General features: G+C 39.6%; 1 protein-coding gene across 1 annotated transcript in view; it reads left to right on the forward strand.

Annotated features, from left to right (window-relative positions):
• The first annotated feature begins 1,590 nt into the window (after positions 1 to 1,590).
• MIPEP (mitochondrial intermediate peptidase) overlaps positions 1,591 to 16,420 on the forward strand; it is a 227,067-nt gene continuing 212,237 nt past the window's right edge. The window contains exons 1-4 of the mRNA XM_006083649.3: positions 1,591 to 1,893; positions 4,539 to 4,712; positions 10,547 to 10,635; positions 13,702 to 13,788. Of these exons, the coding sequence (XP_006083711.1) occupies positions 1,690 to 1,893; positions 4,539 to 4,712; positions 10,547 to 10,635; positions 13,702 to 13,788 (554 nt within the window). The 5' untranslated portion in view covers positions 1,591 to 1,689. The remainder of the gene's footprint in view (positions 1,894 to 4,538; positions 4,713 to 10,546; positions 10,636 to 13,701; positions 13,789 to 16,420) is intronic.

Genomic DNA, 16,420 nt, shown 5'->3' on the forward strand with positions numbered 1-16,420 from the left:
CGCTTTCTATCTCACACACACATATGATGGTATTAACAAAATTATAATTGTTATTTATAATCATTTTCATCATCATCATCTCTTTGGCTTTTCTTCCTGACCAGGCTACATTGAAAACAAACTTCCTTTAAAACTAAATTGTTAGAGGGGAGGGGGAACATTTAGAAGCTGTCCATAGGGAGCATGCACTACTCTTGGGCTTTGTTTCTGGCTCTCTGGAACTTTACAGATTGTTTTTAGGACTGCTCAAACCCAGCAGGCAAGGTTGTTCCCCTAAGTGCAAGACATTAGCTCTAAATAAAGTACATTTAAAAACCTGTATAGTTTGCCATGGAATAAAAAGGTTCATTTGGGTTCTTGTTCCTTTGTACAAGTCACACCTCTGGAAACTAAGGCAAATGAATCATGCTTTAATTTGTTCACAGAAGACCACAGCCCTCAATACCCTCTACATTCAGACACTGATTTATCCGAGTCATTGGGTATCCAGTTCCTGCATAAAGCTGGGGTGGAGAGGTGATATTTGAGAAGCTGGTAGGAGGCTGTACAGCAGTCTCTTTCTCCTTGCTTTCCTAGGTGGTCTTCTTTCTCATACAGAGTTGCCTGGCTTCATATCTACAGAACAGTCAATTCTCAAGGGACCAGTCCCATGTTAATTGTAATTCAGTAGCTCCATCCACTGAGAGATCAAGAAGTGGCAGGTGTTTGGAGACAGCCAGGCAAAATGTAAGAGCTTCTTTGGCAGCCTCACTTTCCCTCAGTCCTTTCCCCAACTATTGGTTCTCCCCTCTCTGCCCACATAAGTGTCTCAAAATAAAATCACATTACTGTGAACAAAACCCTCTTACACAATGTCTGTGCACTCCTCTAAAGTACATGAGGTGTCCAGTACAATTGCCTTTCTGCAGATGAGATGTTCAAGTTTGGCAAGGTAAAGCCTTGGATCCTGGACAAGACCTTGAGCATGACTCCAACTGTGGGTGACTTCCATACACTTCAAGAAGGCTGAGGCTGTCAGAGTCCCCCATTCTTGTCCTAGCAGCGCCATTCCACATGCTCTGTACTAAGTCCCAAATCACAATTTCCTAATGCCTCCCCTGCCCCCAAATCTTTTCATTTTTATCTTGTTGATTAAAGTTTGGCAAACCCCTCTGCCTTCAGATTTATAGTGTAGGTTATTATAATAATTTTCCAATTCAAAGTAGATGAAATTTCACTGGTAGTTAATTTACTTGGTTCCACACAACCATAGCTCTGATGTGAAGTCACACCATATATTTAATTTCGACTATCTTTTCTAGCGGAGTTTGAATCATCTCATGTCACGTCGGGGAAGACCCTCAAACGCCCAGGCTTCCTCCTCTGGGTGTTTACTGCCTCTCCTGGAAAAATTCATCCTGTAATGTGACTTGGCCTTCTTGTGCAGGCTACTTGGTGGAAGCGTAAACCTTGGCCGTTCCTGACTCCGGGCACACGGGGGCGCAAGACCGCAGCAGCTGCCGAGAAGGCGGCGAGGAGACGCTCTTGGCTTGACGACGCAGACGTGACCACATCCTGAGAGCCAACCTTCCGTTCTGGAAAGTGAGGGTCTCACGTGACCGGGCGTAGGGCCGCTGCCTAGGAAACGCTGTGCAACAGCTCCCAGAGGAGCCAGAGAGCCCCGCGGGGGCCACGCGGCGCGGGAAGGGGATGCTCCGGGACACAATGCTGTGCACCAGAAGGCTGGGCGGCCTTACAGCCCGGGCATCGGCTCTGCTGCCAGGGCGCTCGCGCCTGGGAGGCTTCGGAGCCGGGCTCCGGGCCCGACGGGTCAGCACCGGCTGGTCTCCAGTGGGTGCCGCATTCAATGTCAAGCCCCAGGGCTTGCGCCTGGACCTGTTTGGAGAGCGCCGGGTGAGCGGCCCGGGCCAGGGCTCTCCTTGTTTGCTGGGATAAGCTGGCCCTCTTCTCCGTGGGGCGTGGATGGGGACAAATCTTGCGGGGTCCGGGAGGACATGGGAAGAGAACCCACGTTATACAGGAAGTGTTTGCGCGCTTGCTGTTTGAGGGGCTGGGTTAAAGGGGGCGGGGCGGTTTTTAGTGGTCCCCTTACCTGTTTGGGTCCTAGGACCTATCTCTGTGTGAACCCCTTGCTCCACAAAAAGTTAAAATAGTTCATCTTGGAAGTGAATTCCGCCCCTCTGGTGCCATCCTCTCCTCACACTGAGCCCAGCTCCTACTAAACTCACTTTTGCTCCAACCCTACACGTGTGCCCAAGAGGCCTGGCCCTGTGAGTTCACATTAGGTGACAAGTATTCCTTTTGCAAGGACACACATGCCTTCAGTTCTGTCATTAGTAATTGCATTGATGCCTGAAATTCGATTAACTTTTTTCAAAGCTTTGGGCTCTCTTGTTGTTTTTTGTGTGTGTTTTTGGTAAAAAAAAAAAAAAAAAAAAAAAAAAAAAAAAAAAAGCTGTTGAAAATAAGTTAACTTAATATGGTGCTGTGGAGTTGTTCACTTCAGGAAATTACTGACTGAATTCTTTGGTTTCTATTAATTTCTATATCCCTGCTGCCCAGCATGGTGTCTGGCTTCAGTAGTCAATAATATTTGTTGAATGGCTGAATTAAAGGTGAATGGAAGGCAGGGTTGAAAGGGACTTACCCGATGCCTGTTCTACTTTACTTTTGTGGATTATGTCAGTTTTAGGTTTTACTTTTGCCTTTATTATTTCTTTATTATGCCATTAAGTTTTATACAAAGTGGAGTCTAGAATATTGTTGCAGTAAATTTAGTGATGTTTTTATTTTATCTCCTTAATTAGCTTTGTCCATTTTCAAATTTTTGCATGAAATTTGCCACACTAACTTCCATATAAGTAAATAAAAATGTTGATACTAACAATTGGTGTGTGGAGAACTACCTATAAGTTCTGAGCAGAAAGAAGTGAAGCGTAAGGTTGATTTGGGGTGGATGAAATTTTAGTTTTGTTTTCTTTTGTATGTCATGATTTTAAGTACTGAAACCAGATTTTCAAATTTATGAATTAGTTTTTGACTGAAAAAAAAGGTTTGTTTAGTTTTTTTGTATTATCATAACTTATAGTCTGAGATTTAGAATTCCCAAGGGTAGTATGAAGAGGTGTACACGGAAGTAGAACTAGCCTGTGCTTGACTCAGATGAAATCAGTATAAAGATAAAGTTTATATATGGTTCTGATTCTACTCTGCCTCCAACTATTTTTATTTTCTTCAAGTTCTTAGTATTGTTTGAAGAGAGATTAACAACTTAACTTGCTTTCTTACAGAAACAGTAGGCCTAACCAGGCCTGAAAGTTTTACCTCCTGGTATTTCCCAAAATCATCATATTAAGCATCTACAAAGTTAATTTACAAAGTTTAGCATGTGCTCCATTAATTTGATTTATTCCAGTTCCCTATGTTTTAGGCACTATGTTGGGCAGCTGGTTAAAATGATGAAGGGCAGGGCTCTGCCTCTAGAGCTCGACTTCGAAGGAGAGAAAACTTTCAAACAGATGAATTGCTGTACAGAAGAATGGAGAAAGTGTGGGCTTTAGAGGTGTAGGGAACCCATTCAAGTTCTGATTTTCCCAAAATTAATTAGTGACCTCAATCTTTTTCTTCACTCTTAAGTCTGTCTTCTTATCTGTAAACAGTGAGTGGTAGTTCCTGCTCTAGAATTGTGGTATTTAAGTGAGAGGCTTGTATAAAATACATAGTTCACTGTTTGGCATGAAGTAGATAAAGTAGATGTGTGCTTTCTCTCCCTCCCCCCCCCCCTGGAGTGCTAAAATAAGTGTGGTTGAACTGGTCCAAAAATAAGATTGTTCCCATTAGATTAGTGATTTTTGTCTTTATAAGACATTTAAATGCTTTTGGAAACTGTAAAATTTGCTGCAAGTTTCAGCCTATGACTTGGTTTAACATGATTATTAAGTCTTTCTGAAATATCTGTGTGGTTGGTTAATCAACTCATTGTCCCTAATTTATAATTGTAGAATAATTTGTGTTTTGTACTGGACCTCACTAGATGACAAACAGTGTTTAAAGGACTTATATATATTTTCTAGTACCTGTATGCATGCTGTGAGATATGTATTGTCATCCCCATTGTGCTTGAGAAAATTTAGGTCTAGGAGGAGAAAGAAGCTGGCCAAATCACATAGCAAGTAATGACTATAGCTAACATCTATCATATCTTATCTGTATGCCAGGTATGCTTAAAATGTTTCGTTTTTTAACATGTATTATCTCATTTGACCTTTGTAACTACTTTATTAGTTAGATTCTGTAGTAGTGACATAGCTTGATTTTTAACCCATATTTTAATTGTTATTTTTTATAAATAATTTAAAAATGAAGAAAAATTACACTCTTAAACCATGAAAGAATGTGAAAGTGATTCTGTGATCACAGATATTATAATTATATAATAGACCAACAAAACCCAAGATTTTCTTTATGAAAAATAGTATTTATACAGACCAAAAAATAATATTTTTGGTAATAAATTGGAAATACTCATTGAATTTCAGGGTCTTTTTGGAGTTCCCGAGCTCAGTGCCCCAGAAGGATTTCGTATCGCACAAGAAAACGCCTTGAGAAAGACAGATTTGCTGGTGGCGCGTGCGTGTTCCACTCCACCTGGACCACAGACTGTGCTCATCTTTGACGAGCTCTCTGATGCCTTGTGCAGGGTGGCTGACTTGGTAAGATTTGGTGTTAAGACTTGTAACTCCCTCTCTAAAATTTAAAGTTTATTAGGTTTAATATTAGACTGCAAGGTTAAAAATGTCTGAACTATTTGAGAGCTGTTATATGTAATTTGTTATAGTGAAGTATGTCATTAAGAATGGGAAAATGTGTAGGAAATTGTGATATTTAGAACTTGTAATTTAATATGTATATTTAATAAAATATAAATGTCATATGTAGTAAAAGAATGATCACTCATATGTCAAAGTTTTTTTTGTATGACCAAGATTTTTTTTTTAAATCATTTAAAAAATTTTTCAATTACAGTTGACATAGATATTATATTAATTTCAGGTGTATACCCCAGTGATTAGCTTAAGTGATCATCCTGAAAAATCTCATACCTATCTGACACCATACATAGTTATTAGAATATTATTGACTATATTCTCTATGCTATGCTTTATATCCCCATGACTACACTATAACTAATTTTTATTTGTGCTCCTTAATCCCTTCACCTTCTTCACCCATCCTCCTAATCTCCCTCCCATCTGGCAGCCATCAGAATGTTCTCTCTTTCTATGAGTCTGTTTCTGTTCTGCTTGTTTGTTTATTTTGGATTTTTAGATTCAATTGTTGATTAGGGTTTGGTGGTGATGAACTCCTTTAGCATTTTCTTGTCTTTATCTGACCTTTAATTCTAAATGATAGCTTTGCTGGGTAGAGTAATCTTGGTTATAGGTCTTTGGTTTTTATTACTTTGAATATTTCTTGTCACTCCCTCTGGCCTGCAAAGTTTCTATTGAGAAATCAGCTGACATCTTATGGGTACTCCCTTGCTGCTTTTCCCTTGCTGCCTTTAAGATTCTCTGTTTATCTTTAACCTTTTGCATTTTAATAATGATGTGTGGTGGTGTCTGCCTCTTTAGACTCATCTTGTTTGGGACTCTATGTACTTCCCGGACTTGTATGTCTATTTCTTTCACCAGGTAAGGGAAGTTTTTTGTCATTATTTTTTCAAATAGATTTTCAATTTCTTGTTCTCTCTCTTCTCCTTCCGGCACCCCATGATGCGAATGTTGGTATGCTTGAAGTTGTCCCAGAGGTTCCTTATACTATTTTCATATTTTTGGATTCTTCTTTCTTTTTGCTGTTCTGATTGGGTATTTTTTGCTTCCTCATATTCCAAATTGCTGATTTGATTCTCGGCATCCTCTACTCTACTGTTGATTCCCTGTAAATTATTCTTCATTTCAGTTTGTGTATGCTTCATTTCTGACTGGCCCTTTTTTATGTTGTGGATGTGTTCACTAAGTTCCTTGAAGTTCTCACTAAGGACTAAGTCCTTAAAGTTCTCAAAGCTCCTTGAAGTTCTCAGTAAGTTCCTTGAGCCTCCTTATAAACATTGTTTTGAACTCTGTATCTGGTAATTTGCTTGCTTCCATTTCATTTCATTCTTTTTCTGGAGTTGTTTTCTGTTTTGTTCATTTGCGACATGTTTCTTTGTCTTGGCATTTTGGCTGCTTCCCTGTGTTTGGTTCTATGTATTAAGTAGAGCTGCTATGTCCTCTGGACTTGGTAGAGTGCCCAGTGGCTCAGCTTCCCAGTCACTTGAGCTGGGCACTCCAGGTGTACCCCTACGTAGGCTATATACACTGTCCTGTTGTAGTTGAGCCTTGATTGTTGGAAGGGATTGACATCCAGACCAGTCGGCTGTAGCTACAGTGGAAAAGCTGATGTGCATGAGCTGACCCTATGGAGCAGGACTTGCTTCATTGGGACTTTGTGTCATTCACGGAGGTGGTAGCGTTGTAATCTGACGTAGTCTGAAGCTGACTACCGGGTGCACTGGCTCTGGGGCCTCCTGGGAGGTGCAAAGTCAGCTACTTCGTGTGCCCTGCCTGGGGGCATCCGACACAAGCTACAGTGATCTGCAGATGTTTGCTATTTGTGTTGGGCTTGAAGGTTCCCAGGAGAGGTCAAGCTGTGAACCAGTCATATGTAAAAGCCATTGGACACAGCTTGGGTGGGCCTGCAAATTGGGTGGGATGAGGTCTCAGGGAATCACCAGGGTTGGGCAAACAGTATGAGCCAGGTTAATGGAGTCTTAGGTATGGTGCCTGCCTGTGGGCTCTGTGTGGGGGGAGAACTCAGCAAAGGAACAATGGCCTCTTCTAGAACTTTTGTTTGGGAGAAAGCTGCCCCACCAGCTGTTGTCCTGATGCCAGACAACTTAGTTCCTCCCTATATGTCCCTGGTTCCTTTCAAGCTGCTGCCCCAATGCTGGAGTTCAGAGTGAGTGAGTTCGAGTAAGTCTGTGCACAGGCTCTTTTATAGGACTGACTGGGATTCCAGCAGCCTCCGTCTTTCTCAGCCAGAAACCCTGCTGGTTTTTACAGCCTGAAGATATGGGGACTTCTCTTCCAGACACTGGATATCTGGGCTGAAGGGTCTGGTGTGGGGCTGGGACCCCTAGTCCTCAGAGGGAACCTCTGCAGCTAAGATATCCCTCCCAATTAAAAAACTGCCACACGTGTTTGGGACCAGCCCATTCCATGCCTTCACCCTTCTTACCAGTCTTGATGTGGCTTCTTTAATTCCCTAGTTGTAGGACTTCCACTCAGCCAGATTTTAGGCGGTTCTGAATGATGTTTGTTCTGTAGTTTAGTTGTAATTTTGATGAGGTTGTAGGAGGAGGCAAGTACCACATTTATCTATGTCGCCATCTTCCATGACCAAGATTCTTTCTTTATGAAAACTACCAAAATTCTAATAAAAATTTATGTTTGTTTACAATAAAATTAATCTTATAAAAACCAGTTTTTATAAACCTTTTAGGGAATGCATTTTGTAATTAAAAGTAAGGTTTTAACTTCAAACTGATTATATTAAAAATGCTTGTTTCTTAATATTTTGAAGTTGAAATAGAAGTGTACCTAGGTTTCTTCAAACACAAAACCCATTGCTAAGGCAGAAGGCATGATTTTGTCAGCCCAAGAGAATCACGTCTTGATTAGTCATATCAATGAAGGTGACTGTAGTGGTGTACATGATGCAAGATCGTGATCACTCATGCTGCTGTCTACTTGGTATTGGACTGTATATCGTTCTTTCTTCACATTCATTTAACATTGAGCCCCCACCATGTGCCGTGCCAGGCTCTGTAATAGGCACTAGGAATACAGTCCTGATTATGACAGACCCTATTGGGTCTGTCTTATAATGCTTCTGACCTCATGAAGCATTATAGTGTTAACTTGTTTTTAAATCTCACTAAGCACCAGGCTGTGATAACCACTTTACCTGGATTAATAGATTGAACCTTCTCACCATATCTAATTTTCAGATGAGGAAAGAAAGGCACTAAGAGGTTAAATGATATGTCCAAGGTCAACTAGCCAGTAAGGAGAAGTTGGGCTTTGAGTCCAGGTAGTCTGGTTGCAGAGCTCATGTTCTTACCTGCTGTTCTGTACACTCCTGGGGGCTGGCTGGCTGCTTAGATCTGATGAAACCTTACCCGGAGAGGTTGGAAAGTTGGTTAGCCTTCCCATCATTTAAAAGAGTATTTATTTATTTATTGTAAAAATTATCATATAGTAAAATTGACTTCTTGGGGGGAGGGTGGTACGGTTCTATGAATTTAACTCATTTTTCATGTAGCTACCACCACAGAGTATGAAAATATTCTATTACTCCAAAAAGCTCCCTTTAATAATTACACCACTACCCCCACCTCTTACCCCTAGGCAACTACTGTTCTACATATTTATATTTTGTCTTTTCTAAAATGTCAGGTAATTGGAATCATATATGCCTTTTTTTAAAAAAATATATTTTATTGATTTTTTACAGAGAGGAAGGGAGAGAGATAGAGAGTTAGAAACATCAATGAGAGAGAAACATCGATCAGCTGCCTCCTGCACATCTCCTACTGGGGATGTGCCCGCAACCCAGGTACCTGCCCTTGACCGGAATTGAACCTGGGACCTTTCAGTCTGCAGGCCGACGCTCTACCCACCGAGCCAAACCGGTTTCGGCCATATATGCCTTTTGAGGTTGACTTCTTTCACCTAATTTAAAGCCTCTTCATTTTTTTCTCCTGAAATGTTTTATTTTCCCATACAACTAAATTGAGCAGTAACACCTTTCAGATCATCATACAATCACAGTAAATGTCCTAGTTCTAAGGAAGTTGATAAAATATTTTGAAGGGTTTTTTTTTTGTTTTTTGTTTTTTTTTCAAGAGTGAAGTGAGATACGTTGTGGGCCCCTGGTTGTCAGGTCTCAGTTTTAATGGATCTTGGTTCTTTCTGTTCCTTTAGTAAGTGTATGCTAGTGCTTTGAATGATGTAAATTATATGAGATGTATTGCCAAAAAGGAGGTCTCCCTTCCCTGCTGAATTATATCACTGAAATCTGAAAAACAAAATGTCAGTGATTTTCACTATGTGTAATTGACTAGTGGCTTTTTATGTAAAAAATCCCAGGACTCACTGTTTATTTGTTGTCTTAGCCTCCATCTTAATTAAGCAGTGTTCTAGGACTTTTTCCACCTTTTTGCTTTTGCTCCTTTGTTAAAAGATTTTAACTTCTCTGCCCCATAGCTTGTCCTATTTGTGAAGAGTTTTATATTTATGAAGTCTAATATCACATTAAAAACTAATATATGTCTTTGGGGAAAAAAATTTCAAAGAACCTTCTTTCTTTTTGAACTTTTAAGATTTTACCTGTCAGTAAATTTAATACCGTTATAAGACAATGATTTTAAAAACTGTATTTTCTACCAAGTTGTCATTTTGCTTTACTTTTCTTTTTTAATACCCTTGCTGTGTAACAGAATTGTTTCTCTCATCGCTGCTACAAATGAGTATGCTAGTGTTTTAAGTTTTAATATCAATTATAAATTCTGCAACATGTAAATTGACAATTTATACAATATATTGTTAATTTTACATAGCTCAGTTTTCAGGTGCTTTAATACTGTTATTATTTCATCAAAAGTTGTATGTAACTATGGATTTAAATGTTTTTTGTTAAAAAGTATTTGATAATAAAATTAGGAAATTTTACTTGTGATCTTATTTTGTTATACGTCATACATGTCTTCTTGGAGGATAAAGGAAAAATAGTGTAGCATTTTGTTTTTTCCTGCTTTTTTTTTGCAATGTACTGCAGTTAACATGAAAAGTAAAATCTAGTTTTACCTGATTTCATATTAAAATATGAATTCTAGCTCAGTTTGATTCTAAGGTCAATATAGCAGCCTCTCAGCAGTGGTAGCTGTGTGCCCTTTAGATTAGGACTAGGAATTCATACTTACTATAAGGGCTATAAAGAAAGAATATGCCTTTGTTTTCTGCACAAAGGCTAGAATGTAGTTAAATCAGTTTTGAAACTGTAGTATGTGTCAATTAAAAAAGAAAAAAGAAAAGTCTCTAAGAGTTGTTCCCTGAATCCAGGTTAACATGTGAGAACCATATTGTAGATGAGTTTAATTAGAAAGTCTTAGAATATGTGAACAAGAATCTGCTTGTTTGAATTGTAGAATTAGGAAGAATTCACTTGGTATATATTTACATTAGAAGGAGAAAGATTTTTCTAAAAGAAAGTTAGTAAAAATAGTAAAATCTTCGGGCTGAAACAAACTTGGTTCCAAGGAATAACAGAATAATGTTCAGAAAGAAGCTGCTTTGCCCTCCCTACTAGTTAGGAAAATTTCAGTAATGGAAATGCATAGGTCAAGCCAAATGGCACATTTAAAACTAGGTTTTTCATTTCCCCCTTAGATCTTGGAAGAAAGCTTCCCATCAAATTCCCTTTTTGTTTTGTCTTTTCTCTTCATTAGGCTGATTTTGTGAAAATTGCTCACCCTGAGCCAGCATTCAGAGAGGCAGCAGAAGAAGCTTGTAGAAGTATTGGTACCGTGGTAGAAAAGTATGTTTTCTTCCCCCTTCGTTACAGTATTGGGTGACATAGTTTTGTGGATTTGTGCTCTAGGAAATGTATACGTGGGGCTTGTTCCTCCCCAGCAGGGTGGGGGATAGTATGTGTGAATATTGCACAGCTGCCCAGGGTGATGGGCAATGGGGAGGGCCCAGGGGGCAGGCAGCAGCTCTCATCTTCCCTGCACAAGCAGTGTGACTTTAGGCTAGTTATTTGTCATTTAGTTTCCTTGTCTGTAAATGGGGTAATAAAATGATTTGCCTCTGAGGGTTGTGATGAAAATAAAATAATACAAGTGCTCATAAAGATGTCAGAAACATGGCAAACCTCCAATATCCTTATTATCATTGGTTATATTAAGTCAGTTTTTTTTAGTATCTCAGTAGTAAGTTGGAGTTTAGACTGTCATGTAATTAAACTCTTGTTGTGTTGATGGCTCTGGACCACAGGGCAAGAAGCCAACATTATCTCTACACAGTGGCCTTGCAGTCCCTGTGGATTTGGAATTAGACACATCTAGAGAGATGATAAAACTATCTGGGAGGGCTGAGGCAGGCTGAGACTATGATGAAGTGACTTATTTAAAAGTTATTTTGAGGTAAATTTAAATATTGTAAGCCATCTCCAAGAGTTCCAAGTGGCTTGTTAAAATAACTTGGAGGTGGACAGTGCCATATTAAAAAACACTTAGGTGCATGATGCCATTCCAGAAAGCCAGAAAGCGTCTAAAGCAGCCGTGGGCAAACTACGGCCCGTGGGCCGGATCCGGCCCGTTTGAAATGAATAAAACTAAAAAAAAAAGACCGTACCCTTTTATGTAATGATGTTTACTTTGAATTTATATTAGTTCACACAAACACTCCATCCATGCTTTTGTTCCGGCCCTCCGGTCCAGTTTAAGAACCCATTGTGGCCCTCGAGTCAAAAAGTTTGCCCACCCCTGGTCTAAAGCTACTGAGAGCACTGTGCTCACCTGGCATGAATTCACAACCAAATAATCAGGGCCAGTCAGCACGGGAAGACTTTCACAAATCAGAATCTGGATGAGGAGGAGGGCGAGTGTGGAGGTGAGTTCTCCAGTTCAACAAGGCTTCCTGGAGGACCTGATGCTACAGGATGTGCTGCTGCTGCTTTCCCCACTGAGCATTGTGGGATCTCTTTGGGACAAGACATGTCATTTTTGTTATTGCCATTGAAAATCAAATTGTTGAATGGGATACATCTGGGCCCTGCAAATTCCAGACACTGAACATGAAGAAGGGGCTGAAATTGGGGTCTCCTTGGGAGAGAGTATAGCCTAGGGAAAGGCCCCAAGATATGAGTCAGAGCCAAAGCCTGGGTTGCCTGCCTAAAGTGCCCTGATTCTGTCTGGTGTAATGGGCTCTTATTTGTCTGGGAGGACAACAGGGAACCCTATTGGTTGTGAAGTGTTATCAAGAGTGTCTGTCCAAAGTCTTCACTTCCACTGGACATTGTTTCAGTCTTTTGTCATTCATGACATTCCTCTGCTGCCCTGAGACCAGCCCAGGAACCCAAAAGTAAAGTCACCAACCAACTCATAGCCTTCACTAGACCTTGATTTTTTTTATTCTCACTGAGTGCTGTGGCTCATTTTCTCTTTTGGTCTACCTGAGTCATATCTTAACTAACTGCTTCAGTTAATCTGTGAAAAATACAATGATTTTAGGTGCATGTGTAGAATTGACTTATTTTTCAGTAGTGGAATAAAAGCCTATAAGTAGGTGTGTTTGTTTAGAATTAATGCCGGATATAGACTAAAGTATAGATATTATATGAGGATCTTATGACTTAAGACACATGTGGGAGATTTGCTCAAACTTCTGAAGAAGGTACAATGCAGGCTACCGCTAAGCTGCTGCCCTTTTGACATGGACTAGCTCCTTAGGTGTGCAAGCTTAGAGGAGATGGAGAACCAACCACGGTTTTCTCCTGGTTTCTTGGGGTGAGTGACTGGGGTGGGAGAGGAGGTGATGTGTCTGCCCTTGTTGAGTGTTTTTTGATTGGAGGTGACTAATTCAGTTCCCTTGGCGTTCAGGGTAGCACATGAGAATGGTGCAACAGAAATCCTTTGATTTATTAAAAACTGCAGGATTTTTATTGTGATCTGACTGGAGAACCTGACCATCCAAGAGTCTGTGAGTAGGAATTGGCATATGGTTTTTATAACCTGGCCCTTCCCTGAGGAACAATAGGCAGGGGGCACATTGTGTCTAGAACCAGCTCACTATTTAGCAGAGTATTAGGGCTTCTTGGCATCCAGGGAAGAAGGACTCAAGACCTGAAGGTGGTACTGTGGGGTTGGGTTGAGAGCAGTACTCAGGTAGGGGGCGGCCAAGGGCAGGCTGACAGGCTACCTAACAATATCTAGGGTTCGTTAGTATGGGGAGTGTGTGCTGTACACACATTAATCTCATTTAACCCTTAGGGGTGACCTGAGGTCTAAGTAGCTGAAGGGTTCAAATAACTTGGCCAAGGTCACAGCATAGTACTAGGGCCTATGCTGCAGCCTGAGTGTGTGGCTCTGAAGCCTGTGGCTTTGAGTTCTCATAATGTGGGCCTGTCATTCTCATCCAGATGAGCAAAGGTAGCCAGTCCAGTGTCTAGAGTACTCAGTTCAGAACTACAAAATTTTTTTGTTTGTTCGTGCTCCCTTCCATTCTTACTCCTCTCCTGACTCCAGAACAAATGGCTGTTGCATATTGCTAATGGACTGGTTCTCAATGGTAGTGGGGTCAAATCACCGGTAACCACATTCCTTCCCTCCCCTCTTTCCTCTCTGCTCTCCGGGCTCCAGCTGCTGACTGACTTTAAATTTATCCTTTTACCATCCAAAACAGTTTGTATTTTAACACTTCGCCCAACTGACTGCTTGTCAATACATTAAATATGGTTATGCTATTCCTAGTCCAGATGAAGAAACAAAACAATCTTCAATCTTTTGGCCTCTGACATTAGAATCTGACATCCTTCTCTTGATGTAAAATAAAAAGTAGGTTTTAGAAAATCATTTAATTTTTTTATTTGTAATTTTTATAGGTTGAACACAAATGTGGAATTATATCAAAGCCTGCAAAAATTACTAGCTGATAAAAAACTCGTGGATTCCCTTGATCCAGAAACCAGGTACTCATTTCCCTTGCATTTATGATTGTGACTGTAGAGGCTAGACTAGAAGACTCCTCCTGGGTATCTCTCTACTCACACCCCCTGGTGTCTGGAGTGTTTCTCCACAGGTATCGCTACATGATTCCTGCACTTTCTTTAAGACTCTACTCAAATGGTATCTCCTCTAAGAACTTTGTATGAGATCATATGCTTAATCCTCCTTGTTTTTCTTCTTAGTCCTAATCACTTCCAACATTAACTTATTTGTTAATTTGTTTATCATTTTTCTACCTCACTATTCTGGAAGTTCCTTGAGAATAGGAATCTGGTTTGTTTTATTCACTGCTGCAAACTTGGCACCTACAACACTCATGCCCTATAGTATGTGTCTAAAGAATTAATGAATACCTATAAACTATTGATAATTACAATTAGCTTCATGCTTAAAGTTCCATAATTGATATCACCAGAAGATATTAACAAATTGATTGTATTTACTGGGTGGATGTCAAAACCCTTGCAATGATTTGCTGTGGTTCACTAGATTTTATTTGTTAATCTGAATTGAAAAGGCCTAATTTCTAAGTGAATACATAAAAATATTTGATATTGGACTTTGGATATCATATTTCTTTGCTCAAATTCATTTACTATAAAATAGGTGTTGTAGGGTTTGTCATTAACCCACCTAGGTATTTTTTGTGTCATAGCACAGATATTAACATTTTTTTTTACCTGTTTGTACTTATCTACTTTTTGTTTATGGGACACTTTCTTTCTTTGACTCCTTGATTTCTCCCTCCTCCTGCTTCCTTCTCTCCTTTCTGTCTCCACATGTGGCTTGTGACTTAAAGTGAAGCCCTACCCAACAGGGATCAGTTGATAATGGGAACTTGTGTTAATTTGGTATGTGAGTAGCATGATGTATGAGTAGCATAATAAGGCTGTGTTGGGGGATGCTTTTACCTGATTGTCTGATATGCAGATGTTTATTTGGTCCTACTGCACATTGATCCAATGCTCAGTGTACTAGTAAAGCTAGCTATACCATCAGAATAGTTTGTCTTTATTATAACTGTATTGTATTTAGCATTATATTGCCTTATTAGCAAAACAAGTAAAAGTTAAATGACTGCTAATTTTGCCAGATTTATTCTCAGCTGGTACTGACAACAGCAGGTTATTCATAATATGACTTTAATTTTCTTCTAAAAATTATTTATTGATTTTAGAGACATGGGAAGGGAGGGAGGGAATGAGAGAGAGAGACAGAGAGAGAGAGGGAGAAAGAGAGAGAGAGAGAGAGAGAGAGAGAGAGAGAGAGAGAGAGAAATAGAAGTTTGTTGTTCCATTTATTTATGCATTCACTGATTGATTCTTGTATGTGCCCTGACCAGGGATTCCACAACCTTGGTGTATTGTGATGACACTCTAACCAACTGAGCTACCCAGAGAGGTCCATTATTTAACTTTAATAAAAATTGACTTTTCCATATTTTAGTGGTTAAAAGTTGTGACTAGCATACCATTTTAGATACAAAATATTTGTGTTAATAGGATACATACCACATTTCTGGATGTTACTAAAAATTCCAGTAGGATCTTTTAACCAAAACAGCCTGGTACTGGCACAAGAATAGGCCTATAGGTCAATGGAACAGAACAGAGACCCCAGAAAGTGACTGACATCATCCTGGTCAACTAATATTTGACAAAGGAGATAAGAACATACAATGAGGTAAAGACAGTCTCAAATGATATTGGGAAAACTGGGCAGGTACTTGAAAAAAAGTGAAGCTAGATCACCAACTTAACCATATACAAGAATAAACTCAAAACTTAGAAGAAAACATAGGCAGGAAAATCTCAGACATGTCATGTAGCAGAATTTTCACTGATACATCTCTTAGGGCAAGAGAAACAAAGGAGAAAATAAACACATGGAACTAAAAAGCTTTTACACAGCAAAAGAAACCATCAAAATGAAAAAGGAACCCACTGAATGGGAGAACATATTTGCCAATGACACCTCTAAAAGGGGGTTAATTTCCAAAATATATAAAGAATTCTTATAGCTCAGCAAAAGGATGACAAGTAACCCAATTAAAAAATGGGCACAGGACCTGAATAAGCACTTCTCCAAAGAGGACATACAGATGGCCAATAGACATATGAAAAAATGCTCAATGTCACTAATCACCACAGAGATGCAAATTAAAACTACAATGAGGTATCACTTCACACGTGCCAGAATGGCTACCATCAATAAATCAAACATTAAGTGCTGGCAAGGATGTGGAAAAAAGGGAATGCTAGTATATTTCTGGTAGGAATGCAGATTGGTGCAGCCACTATGAAAAACAGTATGGAATTTACTAAAAAAAAAATTAAAATGGAACTAATGTTTGACTAATGTCCCACCTCTAGGAATATATCCTAAAAAACAACAAAACACCAATCAGAAAGAATATATCCTCCACCCCCCCCCCCGCCCCCCCATGTTCAAAGCAGCGTTTACAATAGCTAACTAAGATCTGGAAACAGCCCAAGTGCTGTCAGTAGATGAGTGGATAAAAAAGATGTGGTACGTTGGCATACACAATGGAATACTATGCAACCATAAAAAAGAAGGGTTTCTTATCTTTTGTGA

Source organism: Myotis lucifugus, unplaced genomic scaffold, assembly GCF_000147115.1.
Source record: "Myotis lucifugus unplaced genomic scaffold, Myoluc2.0 scaffold_7, whole genome shotgun sequence".
In the NCBI taxonomy this organism is placed as follows: Eukaryota; Metazoa; Chordata; class Mammalia; order Chiroptera; family Vespertilionidae; genus Myotis; species Myotis lucifugus.